This window comes from Myotis davidii, unplaced genomic scaffold (assembly GCF_000327345.1).
Source record: "Myotis davidii unplaced genomic scaffold, ASM32734v1 scaffold72, whole genome shotgun sequence".
Lineage (NCBI taxonomy): Eukaryota > Metazoa > Chordata > Mammalia > Chiroptera > Vespertilionidae > Myotis > Myotis davidii.
This window is the reverse complement of record NW_006284618.1, coordinates 442,037-460,390: the sequence shown is the minus strand read 5'-3', so window position 1 is coordinate 460,390 and position 18,354 is coordinate 442,037. Positions and strand designations below refer to the sequence as shown.

Here is an 18,354-nt window from a genome sequence, read left to right as displayed (position 1 = left end):
GCAGGTCGTTCTCCCCCGAGGGGTCCCAGACTGCGAGAGGGCACAGGCCGGGCGGAGGGCCCCCCCCACCCCCCCGAGTGCACAAATTTTTGTGCACCGGGCCTCTAGTAGTTTATAGTTCCCACCTGCTTACTATGGTACTTGCCTGGCCTATCTTCATATACACTTGAGACTCTTACTAAATGGAGAGCATTACTGTTGATAATCAGTTATAATTTTTACTCCTCTTTAAACATTATATTTTTGAAGGAACTTGCATTGAGCATTTTTATTTACTTATTTATTTTTAAATATATTTTTATTGAATTTTAGAGAGAGGCAGAGAGAGGGATAGAGAGATAGAAACATCAGTGACAGAGAAACATTGATTGGCTACATCCTGCACGACAGGACCCACCCTGGGGATCGAGCCCGAAACTTGGGCATATGCCCTGACCAGGAATCGAACCGTGACCTCCTGGTTCATAGGTTGAAGTTCAACCACTGAGCAACACCAGCCAGTCTGAAGTTGTTTTTAAAAGTCATTTATTTTCATTAGCTACTTCCTGAAGACTACCAGTGCCTAGTGTTGGGGCGGGTATGGTGAAGGTGATAAAAATGGTTATAGCACAGTTCATGCTTTCAATATGGTTAGTCTTTCTGGGGAAAACAAACAATTAAAGCTCATTAAAATGGCATTTGGATATATTTAAGACCTTCAGATACATGAGAAACAAGAAGAGCAGGGATCAGTATCTCTGCTAAGGCAAACCACCTGCTTACTATGTGTGGTATAATATTTTGTGACCTTAGGTTCCTTGGTGCCTAAATATAATCCAATAAATTTTTATTGCTGGTTTTACTTCTTGCAGGTTGGGTTTTCTTAAAGCTGGTTTGAATTATTGTGATTTAGGCATTTAAAACATTTAGATGGGAAATAATGAATTGATCAACTAAATCTTTGCTTTAGAAATTTGACTTACACATTGAAGGGAGAATAATTATGAGGAGACTGTTAGTTTCTAATCAGCAATATACAGGTCTGTTGGCTTTCCAAAAAAAGCCCCCGTTTGTTCCTGAAAATAGCCAAAGGAGATTATTATAAAGTCAGTGGTATTGGAGGAACATGCCTGGTCAAACACTTAATATTGACTAACAAATATCACTAATGATCCTATATAATAAAAGGCTAATATGCAGATTGACTGAATGGTGGAAGGACCGGTTGCTATGATGTGCACTGGCCACCAGGGGGCAGACACTCGATGCAGGAGCTGCCCCCTGGTGGTCAGTGCACTCCGACAGGGGGAACACTGCTTAGCCAGAAACCGGCCTCATGGCTGGTGAGCACAGCCTCCGTTGCAGGCTGGTGGTAAGTAGCAAGAGGTCCCAGACTGCAAGAGGGGTGTCTGCCTGCTGGTGGACATCCCCCAAGGGTTCCGGATTGTGAGAGGGTGCAGGCTGGGCTGAGGGGACCCCCACCCCTCAGTGCACGAATGTCATGCACCGGTTCTCTAGTCTGTATAAGGCAGAGACAAAGGTAATAAAATCAGTTTCTAACTATATGCCCGATATGGTGTGGGCAGCTCCATGCACTTATTATCTTAATAGTTAAAACTACTGTGGGAGAGGTTGGTTATTTTTACAAATATGGAAACTTGAGGGCCTATAAGAGGTAAGTGACTTTCTGAAAGTCTCAAAAAAAAAAAAAAAAAAAGATCTAGACTCCCAAAGCCCATGCCATCTTATTTCTGCAGAAATAGGAGTTTGCACACAAGCTGGTGTTAGGACCACGAGTTAAGAATTATTTTTACATTTTTAAACTTTTACATTTAAAGTTGTTTAAAAGAGAAGAAGAATATGAGACAGACCATATGGATCCACAGATTCTAAAATATCTGGCCCTTTATAAAAAAGGTTTGCTAACCCTTGCTCTAAACTCTTTAATAAAACCCTAAAACAAAAAATTGTGCTTAAATGCCTACCAAAAAAGGAGCACATATGCATATATAATGAAAGGTACTCTTAAACCTTTTTTTGAGAGTTCTTTCTTTTTGAAAAGCTAATGAAAACTGGATACTCTGCAGGAAAATGCATAATGAAGTTTTCATTTAATTTCATGAAATTTATAGTCCCCTCAAAATCTGTCTAGGGTTCTTAGACTCCAGGTTGAGTAGTAAACAGAGACAGAAGGATTCAACTTTGTTGCCATACATCTAACTAACGCTAACATGCTAAACTAAAAACTAGGCTCTTCATAATTTTGCTGGTCTTTATAGAATGTATACAGGATTTGTGTAGCTCAGGCATTTCTTTTGTCCAGTCTCTTCCCGTATCCCCCTCACTCCTTCCCACCCCTCAAGAATAGCCAGTCCACTCCCTTTCTATGCCCCTGATTCTATTATAATCACCAGTTCATTCTGTTCATCAGATTATTCACTTGATTTTCAGATTCACTTGTTGATAGATGTGTATTTGTTGTTCATAATTTGTATCTTTACCTTTTTCTTCTTCTTCCTCTTCTTAAAGGATACCTTTCAGCATTTCATATAATACTGGTTTGGTGGTGATGAACTCCTTTAGCTTTTTCTTATCTGTGAAGCTCTAAAACCTCTCTGCCCCAAAAAGCGTGACCTGTCACGCCCACTCCCCCATTAAGGTTCCCTATTGCATGCTGAGACATAGTGAATCAGTTGTTTGGTAGGAGTTTCTACCACTAAATACCTTGTTTAGAAGTTAAATACCCTGCATTTCTTCCCATCACATTCTTCATTTTCTCAGAACAATGTCACCAGGAAACCAGTGCTGTTAAAACATTCCTTTGTTCTTTCCTAGAGTCAGGAACTAACAACTTTGGCATGGCATCAGAGCACATCACATTTCATTGGAAAGTCATAAAGCAACTACCTGGTCATTGGCAGAAGTTTTACAGAGTAGTTTTTAAATCTCTCTTCCCACATTGCTAAGACTGGCATAAAACCACATACTTATTGTATTTGTACCAGGGAAGAATGAGGTGTGCTAATTATTTACCTTCAGATAAATAGAACTGCAGGTGCCAAGTAGAGACTGCCAGTACTAGAGAACAACTTCATTCTTTTGGGTTAAGGCTATAGAGAAGTACTTAAGTTGTCTATTCTGGTAATAGAGCTTTGGAGTAATGTGTACCTGATTTCAGCATTATTGAGGCCTTATCTTCCCTTAGTCTGAGTGTCCATATCTATAAAATGGAAATATCTATCTAAAAGGGTGTAATAAATGTCTCATATATGAAACCTACTGAATAAATGTATCTTTCCTTTAGTACCTAATTGAATATACATATTTATTGATTATGCTACATTTGCCAGACATTTTTCTAGAGATATTTCAGACACTTTACTAGATAGATGTTAGACATTAGCCTAGGTAATGTATTACAAATGTTTCCCTTTCAATGAGTGATAAGCTCATAGAAAAAATTCAGTTAGAAAATATGAAATATTAAAGTGAAAACTCTCTTGTAATGTCTTTAAAGGAAACTTAAATTTAGAGACTGTGCATCCATGTTTTTTCTAAATGTATTCTAATTTATTAAATTTATAAGAACAGAATCATAGTTGGTACCTTGCCTTTTATGTTAGTACTAGAGGCCTGGTGCATGAAATTTGTGCAGGGAGGGGTCCCTCAGCCCAGCCTGCCCCCACTCACAGTCCAGGAACCCTCAGAGGATGTCCTACTGATGGCTTGGGAGGCTCAGAGCAAGTGCCCTGTGCATGTGTGTGTCCACTGGGGGCCTGCCCCCACCTGCTCCATGGAGGCTCAGAGCAGGCGTCGTGTGTGTGTGGTGTGTGTGTGTGTGTGTGTGTGTGTGTCCACGTCCACCTGCTTGGGGGCCTGCCCCCAGCCACACTGCGGAGGCTCAGAGCAGGCACCCCTCTGTGTTGATCTCTCAGGCTCCAGGCCACACCTGCGTGTTTTCTCAGGCTCGGGTTGCGCCCGGCCCTTCCTACTGAGCTGGTCATGACCTTTAGGGAGTCCTGACCTCTTGCATATATATATATATATATATCTTGCTTTTTTTAAAACTATATCTTGGGTTTTCTAAATATACCTACTTCATTTGTTTTAATAGGTACTTAGAATTACATTGATCAGAAATACCATAAGTTAACCAATTTCTTGTTGATTGTTTTTCAGTTTCTCATTAATATAAATAATGATACCATAAACATTTTTCTACCTATATCTTTGTGTAGATACTAGGTTTTTTCTTTTCAGGTTTTTTTTTATTAGGTTTTTGCAAATTTTATAATAGTATTTAGGAGCATAAAGAAGTTAAAAATGTAGTCCTCCCCTTTTTACTTTTATCCCCCTGAAAATGCTAAGTCTGAGGTGTACACATTATTCTGAAACACATATATACACAAGCTTCTTATATGTATAGGAGGTGCCTCTCCCTCTATCCCACTCTCTCCATCTCCTCCTCCCTTTCTCCTTAATAATAAAGTGGGGGAACATAATATAAATGTGACCCTCCAAAATGGGTCTGTAAGTATAACATGGACATTTCTCCAGCAATATGTATGGGGCTAATTCATTCACTGCTTTACTCCATTCCTGGCCATTGTAGTCTCTCTTTCTCTGATGTTGTCTTCTATACTCTTCCTCTCAGTCATTCTGCCTCCTTGGCTGTTCTCACACTCCAAGTATGCACCCATCACAAGGCCTTTGCTAGTCCTTCTTCAGGAATGTTTTCCTGCAGATAGCCAAGGAGCTCACCCCATCACTTTTCAGGTCCCTGCCTAAATATCACCTTTCAACTATAAAACACATTATTATTTTATGTGCTGTCCCCCCCCCCAAGCTTTTTATTGGTTTATAATATATATGCATGTGCATGTGTATTTGTGTGTGTGTGTACAGAAACTGCCCGAATCCCAAGTGTACACTTGATAAATTTTCACAAAGTGAATTCAGCCACATAACTGAAGTACTGGGACCTTGAGTTCAGGCTAGCTAAAGAATACTCATATTCTTTAAATTTCTTAAACAAAATATATGAAACATATCTTATTTAACCTATTTTTTAAAAATATGTTTTTATTGATTTTAGAGAGAGAGGAAGACAGAGGGAGAGAGATAGAAACATCGATTGGCTGCCTCCTACACAGCCCCCACTAAGGCGGAAGCCCGAAACCCAGGCATGTGTCCTGATCAGGAATCAAACCTGAGATCTCTTAGTTCAGGGTTGGATGCTCAACCACTGAGCCACACTGGCTGGGCTTATTTAACCTTTTAATGGTTTACGGTTGTCATAAAGACAGGTTGATGGTATGTAATACAGTTCTCATTGTAAAATGAGTACTAAAGAGGAGTGTCCTCCCCCTACACACTTGCACACACACATGCTGATTGAAGACTCCCATGGTTGACAATGCTGACTTCAAGGTCTGTGGGGCACCTATGAAGGCCTTCTCCCCTCCTCTCATTTCCACACACAAGCAAAAACAAAACATGAATGTGTTTGCAACCTTCTCTGACACTCCAGGAGCCTTGATTTTAAATTCCACATCCCTAGGAAAGGTCAGTATCGATAAATTGTAGGTAATACTTTCCTTGGACTAGTATAGAATAGCAATAAAACTTATTTTCACTGGTCTGGTGCATGATTACCAATTTTTATGTAATCAGCAGAATGTATTTCTTGTTTATCTAATCATGGATTTTGGGTATTTATGGCCATGATTTCTTCATGAATTGTATGGAGAATGAAGCTGATGATATGGTGGATGGAGTACTGAAATGTCTGTGCTTTGATTTGCATTCTATTGGTAAAAGAGCTAGAAAATTTCCCTCTTCCCAGCATAATTAGTTCTTGATGGTATGTACTTAAAAATAAAAATGCTGTGATTAGCACAGAAAAAAAGTGTTTTCGTTGGGCTTATTATTTTTTATTAGGTACCTGTTAGGTGTACTTGGTTTGTTGGTAAGATATTTGCCATTTAGAGCAGGTATGTGTGACCTAAGTATATTTACAAATTGGTATTTCTTTTAGGATCAACTCTATATTCTATCTATATAATCTGTATAAGTGACTATTTTTTTTTCTGTAAAACCTTAAATAGCAATAACAGGGAGATATAATTTGTTTAGTAGCTGGCTACAAGAATATATTTTGAAAAGCAGCTGTATTGTTCTTAGATATGGCTGTTTCATACAGATATCAATATCTACAAAATAGTGTATCTGCTGTTTGTGTTACATGCCAATTTGCACACAGCAATCGGTTGTTCCCGAATGCCAGATTATACACATACTCATTATTAGGGATGATTGTGGTTGCTGACTACACAGTCTTGCTAGCTCTTAGTCATTAGTCAAACAAGTAAATAATTCAAAGCTTTTAGTTCTGTGAAACTTGCTGAGGCTAAAGTAAGAGTTATTTTATTATAGTTAATTTCATTGTATTTTTATAATGCATTGAAAATCTTATTTTGTCCTCACCATTAAATATAATATTTTCTGTAAAATTTAGGACAGGTGATGTCTGGTTTATTTTAATATTTGAAAAGGTTATCAGTTCTCAGTATTTAGCTTTAGATTTTAATCAGGACTAGAATTGCAAACTCTTGACATGAAAGAATTTAAAATATGTTTGTAGCCAAATTATGTGTCTAAATTACGGGCCATTTTTTAGTAAATTGCGCGCTTAAAATATTTAGATAAATTACTCAAAATATTTGAAATTTTTAGTACTATAGAATTAGAATTTGGACTTAGTTATTCCAAGATTCCTGTCAGTCAACAGACTCTATGATAATAATTGTTGGAGCCTTGAGGATACTCTATGATCTTAAGGTTTCTCTTGAAAGTAATTCAGTCTCTTGCCCTGAAACAATAGGATTATATCATGAGGAACTTCAGCTTTATTCCTGGAATTACTATTGATTTGTTGATTTAGTGTATCCTTGGACAAATTGTGCAACTTACTATATTTGAGACTGAGTAAAAATCTAAAGCTGTTAAAGTTCTTAGAGAAAATAATTATGTAAATGTAAGGTAGTGTTATTCACTTCTTTTTTACTTTTGCATAGGTCAAATGCAGGAATTTTTTGCAAATATGCAGGTACAAATCATCTTTAAAATATTTTCGTTTAATAAGTTTGACTTTAGGTAATTAAAAACTAAGAAAAGCAGAGATACTAGTACAAATAAAATTAAAAATCATTTAACTTAAGAAGGTGCTTTGTTACTTTTATTTGGCTAGAGGAGAAAGTTGGACAGTTAAAGTATTAACTTTTTCTCATTTCTCTTGTTCAGATCTTTTGCTGTTCCTTACCTAATACCTAGAATGGAGTTCTTGTCCATTTGGTACATTTAACTGGCTTTAGAAGACCAGTCCTCTGTATTATATACTTTATTGTTCATTGTCTTTACCATAGTAGGGAGGCAATACTTTTGTCTTAAGATGTTTTCTCTTCCTCCATCCACTAGACTTCAGAAGAGATTCCGTTTACTGAGTAAATGTTTGATATCGTCTTTGTCACTGGGTACTGTTCTAAAGAAAATTAGTGCTGAGAGGGAATAAATGATATACTTAAAGTAAGATTAATAGGTTACAACTTTGAATTTAAGAGTTGCCATAGCTAAGACTTGGTACGTCAATGGTTTCCAAAAGTGTGGCTTGGGGATTCTGTTGGATCTCCAAGACCCTTATGCTTGGGTGTCTATCAAGTCAAAACTATTCTCATAATTATACAAAAATATTATTTGCCTTTTCATTCTCTCACAAGTGTACGTTGGAGTTTTCCAGGAGTTACATGATGTGTACTTATATTATCATCCTGGTGGCTAATGGGATGTGAGCTTGTGTTGTTATTATGTTTAAAAGTGCTATCATTTAAAATTTCTAATGTAAATATTTCTATATATAAAAGCCTAATATGCTAAGTGTCCAACCGTTCGACCAGTTGTTATGACATGCACTGACCACCAGGGGGCAGACGCTCAATGCAGGAGCTGCCCCCTGGTGGTCAGTGTGCTCCCACAGGGGGAGTGCCACTCAGCCAGATGTCAGGCTCACGGCTGGCAAGCGCAGTGGCGGTGGTGGGAGCCTCTCCTGCCCCAAGTTCATGAATTTCAAGCATGGGGTTTCCAGTGATAATAACCCAAATAAACAATGGCTCTTTGGAGTCCTTACTACTTTCTAAAAATGTATAAGGATTCTGTGAACAAAGTATTTGAGAACTGGTCTAACTTGAAATTTACTTATTTTTACTGTATGTAAAAGAGGTGCTCCTGTTGCCTCACTTGCCAAGTCAGCTTTCATAAATATTAGATACATAATTTTCAGTTGATTTATAATATTGCTTGTATACCTTGGTGTTGTAAGGAGCACAAGGTTGCGTATTTCAGTGCAGTTTGACTGTACCACTTACTATGTGATCATGGAAAGCCACTTCAACTTCCTCTTAGTTTCTTCATATATAAAACAAGTCTATACATTGTTATGAGTCATGAGAATCGGGGGTATGAAAGTATGTAATTTACAGAACTGTATAAAGTGGCAATTTTTATATTTACTTATTTAAAGGCATGTGTTGGAGGAGCTGGTAAAGAGGAATAGAAGGAATTTGGATTTGAAAACAGTTCTCATGGTTCTGTCCCCCCTCCCCTCTTTTTTTTTTTTTAATTTTGTGAAAACTGAGAATTTTAATTTAATTGATCATAGGCTATGGTCAGAGGCCCTCATGTGATTGGGTCATGCTGAAAATAAAGAGATATGAGATTTATCAGATATGGTCAAGAGAATTACTTTGGTTCCCTAAGCAACTCATTTGATACTTTATCTCTAGTGCACAGGCTATCAGTTAACATTGACTCACCTTTGAGTCACCAGCTATTAAGTTCTGTTATGAGGACCTGCAGCCCTATTATCACTCTTTTGTTCAGCGTTTATGTAAAACCACTTCAGAAAATTGTGAAGCATTTTAGATATTGATTATTCTATGCAGAATTAGGAGTTAAAAGTGGACATTTCTTATTAATTAGAGGATATATGAGAGAGTTGGGGTGAGGTTTTTTGTAGCAGTATTTGCTATCCTTGTTCTTAGTTTAATAACTATTGTGGAATACTTTTTTCTCCATAGGAGTACAGAAATTAAAATCATTCTCCCAAGTATGGACTTTGTCAGCATAGTGCACACCAAGGAATTCCGTAAATAGAACAATTCTCCATTGGTTTCTGTAAGTCAGTTTCTTAATATTCAGTTTAATGTAATCCTTAGTTATAAAGCTTAATGGCTCAGGTAGTAAGGTGATAATTAGGGCAGGGAGGCATATTGCCTATTGTTAATTTGATATCCTCACAAAGAACACAATTTTTAAAAATTAAGTAGTATGGTGACTGAAATTATGCCCATGTGGAATCTGAAATCTGAGGAAGACAGACAGCTATAACCTTGAGCATCATACATGGTGAATGCTGAGTTCTGAAACAATTCTTTGTGGAAGGGAAGGCATTTGCTGCCTAACATGTCTCTAGGAGACCAGCCTTAAAATAGATAAATGGAAAGTGTGATAGGAAATATTTCTAGAGCATCCCACTGTACCAAATGCTTATATGAACTTTCTCATCTAATCTATAATAATAAAACCATAATATGCTAATTAGACCGGACAGCCAAAAGACCTTCCGGACGTCATTCTGGATGTATTTCCAGACAAAGCCGTGGTGGCAGGGGCCGAGGCAGAGGCGGTTAGGGGCGATCAGGCTGGAAGGCGAGCAGTTAGGGGTGATCAGGCAGGCAGGCAAGTGGTTAGGGGCGATCAGGCAGGCAGGTGGGTGGTTAGGGGAGATCAGGCAGGCAGGCAGAGTGGTTAGGGGCAACCAGGCAGGCAGGCAGAGTGGTTAGGGGCAATCAGGCAGGCAGGCAGAGGGGTTAGGGGCCATCAGGCAGGCATGCAGAATGGTTAGGGGCAATCAGGCAGCCAGGCAGGCAAGCAGTTAGGAGCCAGCAGTCCTGGATTGCGAGAGGGATGTTTGACCATTGGTTTAGGCCCGATCCCGCAGGGATCCCTGTGGGATCGGGCCTAAACTGGCAGACATGCCCTGTGGGGTCCCAGATTGGGAGAGGGTGCATCTGGGCTGAGGTTCCTCGCCCCCTTGCATGAATTTGGTGCACCGGGTCTCTAGTCCTTATAATAACTACCTTCTACAGATGAATAAACTGAAGCTTTCAAAGTCCAAATAGCTTGCTCAGGGTCTCAAAGCTAGTAAGCGTTAGAACCAAAATTCAAAACCAAGTACTGACTCTAAAATGTGTGTGCGTAACACTTCTTTAAATTGCCTTGTCAGGAAGAAACTGAGAAGTGAAGGATGCTACGAGCTTTTTATTATTTCATGTAATTCTGATCACAGCACTGTGAGGTAGAGGTGTAATTAGTATCCTCCTTTTGTATATAAGGAAACTGAGGCTTAAAGTCAGAATATATTTGAGGTCATATTGCTGGGAGGCAGCAGAATGGGATTCCAAGCTCAGCTGTTTAGTTTCAGAGTCTGCTGTTAACCACCGTTCAGTACCTATCATGTGTTTCTTTCCTCCTGCATTTCACAATTTAGTTGGGAGGAAGGGGTGGTCTGGGAGAGCTAGAGAGAGACAGGAATGTAAACAGGGTGATTGGTGGCATAATAGAAATGTGTATGAAGTGCTTTTAGAACACAGAGGGAGCAATTACCAGATGGTAGAGAAGGGGGGACAGTTTACAAAGAGGGGTGACTGAAATAGAACTTGAACAGTGAAAAGAGCTTACCATGTAGGGCTAGTTACGGAATCAGAGTGGTTAGCAGGCAGTCTCTTAGGAGAAGTAATACGACAGTACTAACCTTAGCATGGAGGAGCTTGGTGTATTAATTGTTTTTTTAATGTAATATCAATTGAATTGTCTAAGTAAAATTGAACATTTGAAATTTAGACTCATGGGTTACCAGTACATACAGGAAATTAAGAGAATTCTGAACCACTGATACTTTGTGTTTTTTTATAGCTTACATCTAGTTTTGTATTAGTGTAATGTACTTTACATAATAATGTGCATGATAAAATTATGGCTAATTGAGGTTTTGTAATTATATTTAAATGCAGCAGGGGCCGAAACCGGTTTGGCTCAGTGGATAGAGCGTCAGCCTGCGGACTGAAAGGTCCCTGGTTCGATTCCGGTCAAGGGCATATACCTGGGTTGTGGGCACATCCCCAGGAGATGTGCAGGAGGCAGCTGATCGATGTTTCTCTCTCATCCATGTTTCTAACTCTCTATCTCTCTCCCTTCCTCTCTGTAAAAAAATCAATAAAATACATATTTTAAATGCAGCAGGGGAACTCATTATTTAAAGGAATACTGAGATGCCTCTAAAGAACAATAAATGAAGAAACATTTTGATCACCTGATTGATTCGGTTTATATATTTGGTTTAGGAGAATTTGGAGCACAATTATGTTTGCTAGTTTCTTATGTGAGACTGAAAGGCAAAAACCACACAGAACTCCCAATTCCCTGTTTATAGCTGCCTGTTCTACATTCTTCCTTAGGAAAGATGTAGTGTTTGTATTCCTGAAATAGGACTGTGTCTCTGAGTGCCTAACTTTGGTCTCCCTGTTCCTAAGTAAGCATAGTTGCTGAAGTTGTTAAATGCCGTTTGAGCTGACTGTTAAAAGACAGTTTAGCTTTAGGCACAGGGAGATAGGATGGAAGTACAGTGTAGGTGGAAGAAATAGCAAAGGGACAGAATATAGGTATTGTGCGATATCTGTAGAGCTTCAGCGAGGAAGCCAGTATGCCAAAAGGTGAGCATGGAGAAAGAAGAAAACCAGGATTTGTGTGTCCCATTATATGCCAGGATCTTTACTAAGTGCTTTACATCTGTGAACTCTCTAATATAGATGTGGTTTGCTTATAAATCCTAGAGATGTGGTAAGTCATGTTTGGTAGCTTTTTATTAAGAGAAAGAAAATGTTTGTTTTTTATTTTCAAAATATTCTTTTTAAGAAAAGGAAATGTAATTTCAGAAGTCACAACATTCTAACTAATCATGAAAACCTGAACCAGGCCAATGGGAAACACAGAAGAACAGCAGAAGAGACATTTTAGAAATATTACAGAGGGGAATGGAGGTGGATGGGACTCATTGGTTGTAAAAGGTAACTTCAGGTTTCCAAGTGTCTATGAAATTAGTGGTGCCAATAAGAAAAAACAGGAGAGGAGGAACAAAGTTTGAAGAAAAGGTGTTTAATTTACTTTAAGCATTAATACATGAAACTTACAAAAGCAGTAAGATCAAATGATGTTGCTAAGGAAACTAGAAGAGAAATAAGAGAAAACCCAGGTTGTTTTAGTATAGAGTACAAACCTTCTATTTCTTCATTATGGAAAATTTTAAACTTAATCAGAAATTAAGAGAATAGTTCAAAACCCCGTTATCCATAACCAGATAATTAACTTGCGGCCACTTTGGATCATCTATATCTCCCTACAATCTCCTCTCCTGATTATTTTGAAACAAATCTCTAGGAATTGGGACTATCCTATCTATAATAATAAAAGCATAATATGCTAATTAGACCAGATGCCCTCTGGTCGAAGCCCAGGCTGGGAGGGAAGCCTGGCTCCCGGGTGCCAGAGGGAAGCCAGTGCTTGCAGCTAAGGGAAGGAAGGCCTACTCTTGCACAGATTTCGTGCATTCGGCCTCTTGTCCTATATAATAAAAGCCCAACGACCGAACGGCAGAACGACCGGTTGACCAGTCTCTATGACATGCACTGACCACCAGGCATGTCAGACGCTAAACGCAGGAGCTGCCCCCTGGTGGTCAGTGTGCTACCACAGTGGGAGCACCGCTCAGCTGACCGGGATGAGCGGCTACTCCCACTGCAAACCCCGGGCCAACGGGCAGGAACCCGGGCTGCGATCATTGCCACCTCGCCCGAGCCTCCTCATTCTCACTCCCTGCGCTGCTGCTGGGCTCTCGGAGCTGACCCCGGAGGCTGGGAGGCAGGTTCGTGGCTGCCTGTAGGCCTCGTGGGACTGAGGCCTACTCTGCCGCCTCTCAGTGCTATTGTCCCTGGGCCTGGCCCTGACCGGGTCCCATGGAGAGGCAAGTGCTCCGGCTCCACGGAAGATGCTGGACCAGGGAGCAGATGCTCAGAGGGCAGGTCCCCAGCCACTCGGTTGACCAGGATGAGCAGGCTGATCCCCACAGGCCACGCCCCCCAACAGTTCACAAATTCTGTGCACCATGCCTCTCGTAATCTATAAGATTCTAAATGTGTTATTTTCACAGCACCTTCCCTCCTTGACAACCTCTGCTTGAATATTTCCAGAGATAGAAGGCATGCAATGCAATGAGCTAGCTGTGTTCGTTTTTTTATTAGCTCTAATTATTAGAAAGTTTTCTCTTTTATTGAGCTAAAAATCCTAACAGTCTTAGTACTTTGCCAAGGACACACAAGCCCATGTTGAAGTCAAGAAAGGATTTAGACCTCAGAATATTTTTATATTGGGTTTGTAGTAAACCCCTTTTCTCTAAAGATCATAGTGTTTGCAAACAGTTTTTCTGCTGCCATGTGTTCAGGGTGCTTATAGAGCAGTCTTGAAGACACATCTTAGTCAGAGCAAAAGCTTATTTTAGATATTTAAAAAAGCTTCTCTCAGAGCCACATATGAGTAGATGGCTTAGCTACTCTTGTAAGTGTGTAATTTAATACTATATTTTTTAAATGTTACTGAAGTAATTCACATTTTTTTGATTAAATGTTTTTTCTTTTAAAATTTTACTGAAGTATACTAATCATAAAAATTCAGTTCAATTAATTTTTTCAAAGTGAACAGAGCAGCATTCAGAACAAGCAATAGAATATTACCAGCAACCAGGAAGTCCCTCATATGCCACCTACTCACTACTTCGACACTGCTCTGCCTAAGAGTAACTACTATCCTGACTTCTACACCATTTCTTTTGGGTTTTGTTTTGGTTTTGTTTTTTTGTTTCTTTTTGAACTTCATATAAATTGAGTCATACAATATGCACTCATTAGCTTCTTTAGCTTAATAGTGTATTTATGAAATTAATCCATGTGTACTGTGTGGATGTAGTTTATTAATCCACTGTATATATATGTGGAGTGCTTATTATATTTGCTATAGAGTATTTCACTGTGTGACTGACCTCAGCTTATTCCTCTGTTGTTGGTGGACTGTTGGATTAGTGCTATTATAAATATTCTTGCACAAATCTTTTGGTGAACCTGCCACGCGTCCAAAACGGCAACCATCCCGCTTGTGTCTATAGACACTTATGGTGTACTAAGGGTGAACATTTGTGCACATTTCTATTGGATATATCTAGGAGTAGGATTGTGAAACCTTGGTTCTTGTCAGGGACCTTCAGATTGGGTTTAGAGTATATGTTCCAGCAGAAAACAGGATGGTAATCAAATCAGCCTCAAGGACTGTAGACCAGGCTCTGGAGTTACATTTGAGTTCTATTGTGGACTGAATTGTGTCCTCCAAAATGCCTATCTTGAAGCCCTAACCCTTAATGTAACTATATTTCAGAGGGCCTTTAAGAAGGTAATTAAGTTCAAATGAGATCATAAGGATGGAATCCTAATTCAGTAGGACTGGTTTCCTTAAAAGAAGAGGAAAGAAACCAGGAATTGTGTGTACAGAAAAAAAAGTCATGTGAGGATACAGCAAGAAAATGGCTTCTACAAGCTAAGGCGCGAGGCCTCACTGGAAACCAGCTGTGCTGGTACCTAGAGACTCTAGATTTTCTCTGTCTTTGTTCTCAGTGTCCTGCCTTGTCAATGAGGGCATGCCAAAGAGTCAGGAGGTTTGGTGCCGCAGAGAAGGCAACATTTGCTGCCAGTTTGGAGGCATGTAGTAAGCACTGGTTTTGTTGGCCAGTGTTTGGTATTTGTTTTGTTTTGTGTTGTTTTCCTACAGGTAGGCTTTGTTATTATGCTTTAAACTGTGGTGTGTATTACTCAAAAATTTAGACTTACCTTTATTTTTTCAGGTTTAAGCCATTTTTTCCATTCCAAACCTTGCAAGGATTTGAAGAAGATGAAGAAGACCATATCCATATACAACAATGGGCACTTACTGAAGGCCGTCTTAAAGTTACATTGTTAGAATGCAGCAGGTATGGTCTTTGTTTTGTCATTCCTACATTATGGGAAAGAAAGTACAGTAAAATGTGCTTAGGCAGTATTTGTGTTTATTCTCCCTCTGTGTTGATTTATATTGTATTATCTGTAAATTAATTCATCGTAAATTTTAAAACAATAGTCCTTTCCAGTTTGCAAAAAAAAATATATACATACACACACACACACACACACACACACATATTCTAATGGGGGGGTGGGGCGCATTTATTCTTTACTGATTCCAAAACTTTTTAGATGCATGATACTCTGTTGGCATACCTGACTTATATCTATAGGTGTTCATAGCATAACAGTTTTGAGAATTGTTTGTGATAATTGAAAATACTCTGGGAAGTTGAAAAATCAGACTTGGAAACCCCTGTGATGCTTAGAATTTTAGAGCTTTCTGAAAGGATCTGGTCCAGCCTCCTTATTTTATTGTACCAGCCCCATAGTCTAAGCCAGGGGTGGGCAGACTTTTTGACTCGAGGGCCACAATGGGTTCTTAAACTGGACCGGAGGGCTGGAACAAAAGCATGGATGGAGTGTTTGTGTGAACTAATATAAATTCAAAGTAAACATCATTACATAAAAGGGTACGGTCTTTTTTTTCAATAGATTTATTCATTTCAAACGGGCCGGATCCGGCCTGCGGGCCATAGCTTGCCCACGGCTGGTCTAAGCTGTGTTCATATGTTTCTTGAATTGCTTACTACACTAGCCTTCTTACTTATGTTGACATAAGAACATCCAAACCTGTAGAGAATTTTTATAAGTGTTTATTTGAGCCAAACTAATGACATGCCAGAAGCAAGATCTCAGATGCTCCGGAGAATGATAGTTTTGCAGTCTTTTGTACAGTTGAAATGAAGGAGGGAATGTAAGGAAGATTATATGAAGGTGGGAGAGGACAAGAATAATTAACAAGATCATGTGCTCCCTTGAGGGTGGTTATGCTTCTGAGGGGTCTAAAAAAAAAGGGGTTACTCTGGTATTTCAAAGGTGTGTTAACCTAAATGCACAAGAACAATGGACAAGGCTTGCTTAAGGCAAAGGTAAACCTTTTCATAGGTCTAAGGCTTAGCTATCCACGATGACCTGCCCAGTTAGGAATTTATGATTAGATCACCTGTGAGGTTACTTTCAGTTAGATTATTGCAGAGCCCCTTTCATCCACACTTATTTCCTAACAGTGGTTATCAATATAACAACCAGAATGATATTTTCAAAATGCAAGTCTAATTGTCACTCTCTTAATATTCTTTAATGCCTCCCCCCATTACTCTAGAATACAGACTCAAATCCTTGCCAGGGCCTAAATACCCCTCTTACCTTTTTAACTTCTTTGCTCAGCCCCTCACTCACAGTACTTCACTTTAGCCACACAGGTCTTTGTAAGGCAAGAGGATGGCAAACTTTCTCTGTAGGGCCAGATTGTAAATATTTTAGGCTTTGTGATTTACATGGTTTCTGTTGTAACTACTCAACTCAGCCTTGTAGTGTGAAAGCAGTCAGAAATAGGCAATAGGTTAACAAATGGGTGTGGCATGGTTGTATCTTCATAAAATTATATATATTTACGTATAATTATGAATATATATATGACTTTCATAATTTTTATGTGGCATGAAATAACTCTCCCCCCCAGGCATTTAAAAATGTAAAAACCACTGGTAGCCCACAGGCCATACAAAAATAAGCAGTAAGCTGTATTTGGCCCATAGACAACCACAGTTCACCATTCCCTGCCTTAGATATTTTAAAGTACCAAGGCCCTTGTGTGTATACCCCACTGTTTCTCTACTGAAGGCCCCACCCCATTTTCTGCTCGTTGAAACCAGCCTTTCTTGGTTCACCTCAAAAGCTACATCTTTAATGTGTCTCCTAACCATTGCAAGTACAAGCATACTGTCCTTTTGCTACATTTCTGTGACACTTGCTTGTACCACTTGTTTGGTACTTATCACTTCTATTTTTATTTCCAACTCATAATAAAAACAAGTGCTTGGATACAGAGGTTATATTTTTGTGCCTAATATATTTATGTCCTTGCTAATAAATAGGTTAATTTTGAATACCTTAATAATAATATGATAAATATTTTTAGTTTGTCTTAGAGTGACTCATTATTGTGCACCGTATGTCAGAAAGCTGATTGAAAGGAATTCTTTTATCAAAGAAAGACTAAATCTGTAAATTTTGGAAAAAGGAACTTCAGTGTACAATAAAATGACATATGTAATAAAACATGGTTCTACACAAGTCTGAATTTGAAGTAGCTAAGCTAATATATTACGGTGAGCCAAAGTATTAAATATATAATTATCACCCCAATAAATTGAATAAAAAGAAAAAAATAAGTATATAATTATGTTATGTTGATATTTAGGACATTTTTCAAGTGGTCTGTGTCTAAGGAAATTTTGAAGTGATGCTTTCTTTTTTTCCCCCAAGTGAATTTTTTTACTGATCCACAGGCATCAGAATTATACTGAATGGATTACCTTTTCCAAAATAATCATAGCAACTTCTAACCATTTGAAGGGCAGCTTTGCACAAAATTTCTTGACTATACTGTTGTCAGTTCCTATCTACCTACTCATCCACTCATCCCAAAATCTGCAAAGATAGCCTTGAAGGAGATTTACTTATTTATTCATTCATTCATCAAACTTGCCTGTTGTAAAGCTTTGAGAATGAACTCAGCCAGTGAGGAAAAAAATTAGAAGTATTCATAGAAAACAAACTTGTTTATTGAAAATACTAGAGGCCTGGTGCACAAAAACCCGGCCTATGCCCTCTCACAGTCTGGGACCCCTCGGAAGATAACGACCTGCTGGCTTAGGCCTGTTCCCGGGTGGCAGAGGGCAGGCCCAATCCCTAGGTGCAGCCCCTGGTCGGGCTCAGAGCAGGGCCGATTGGGGAGTTGGGGCACCACCCCCTGTCATGCACAGAGCAGGGCGGATCGGGAGGTTGTGATGCCACCGTCAGTCACGTTCAGGGTAGGGCCAATTGGGGGGTTGGGGCACCGCCCTCTGTCGCACTCAAGGCAAGGTCGATGGGAGGTTGCTGCGCCACCCCCTGTCACGCACAGAGCAGGGCCAATCAGGGGGTTGGGGCACTGCCCCCTGTCACTCACAGAGCAGGGCCCATCAGGGGGGTTGGGGCTCGGTCCCCTGTGGAGCCC

At 39.4% G+C, this 18,354-nt stretch overlaps 1 protein-coding gene across 1 annotated transcript in view; it reads left to right on the top strand.

Moving 5' to 3' along the window:
* PDZD8 (PDZ domain containing 8) overlaps positions 1 to 18,354 on the top strand; it is a gene marked incomplete at its 5' end in the record, with an annotated part of 60,030 nt that overhangs the window by 4,237 nt on the left and 37,439 nt on the right. The window contains 2 exons of the mRNA XM_006754952.2: positions 7,775 to 7,785; positions 15,031 to 15,160. Coding sequence (XP_006755015.1) covers positions 7,775 to 7,785; positions 15,031 to 15,160 — 141 coding nt within the window. The remainder of the gene's footprint in view (positions 1 to 7,774; positions 7,786 to 15,030; positions 15,161 to 18,354) is intronic.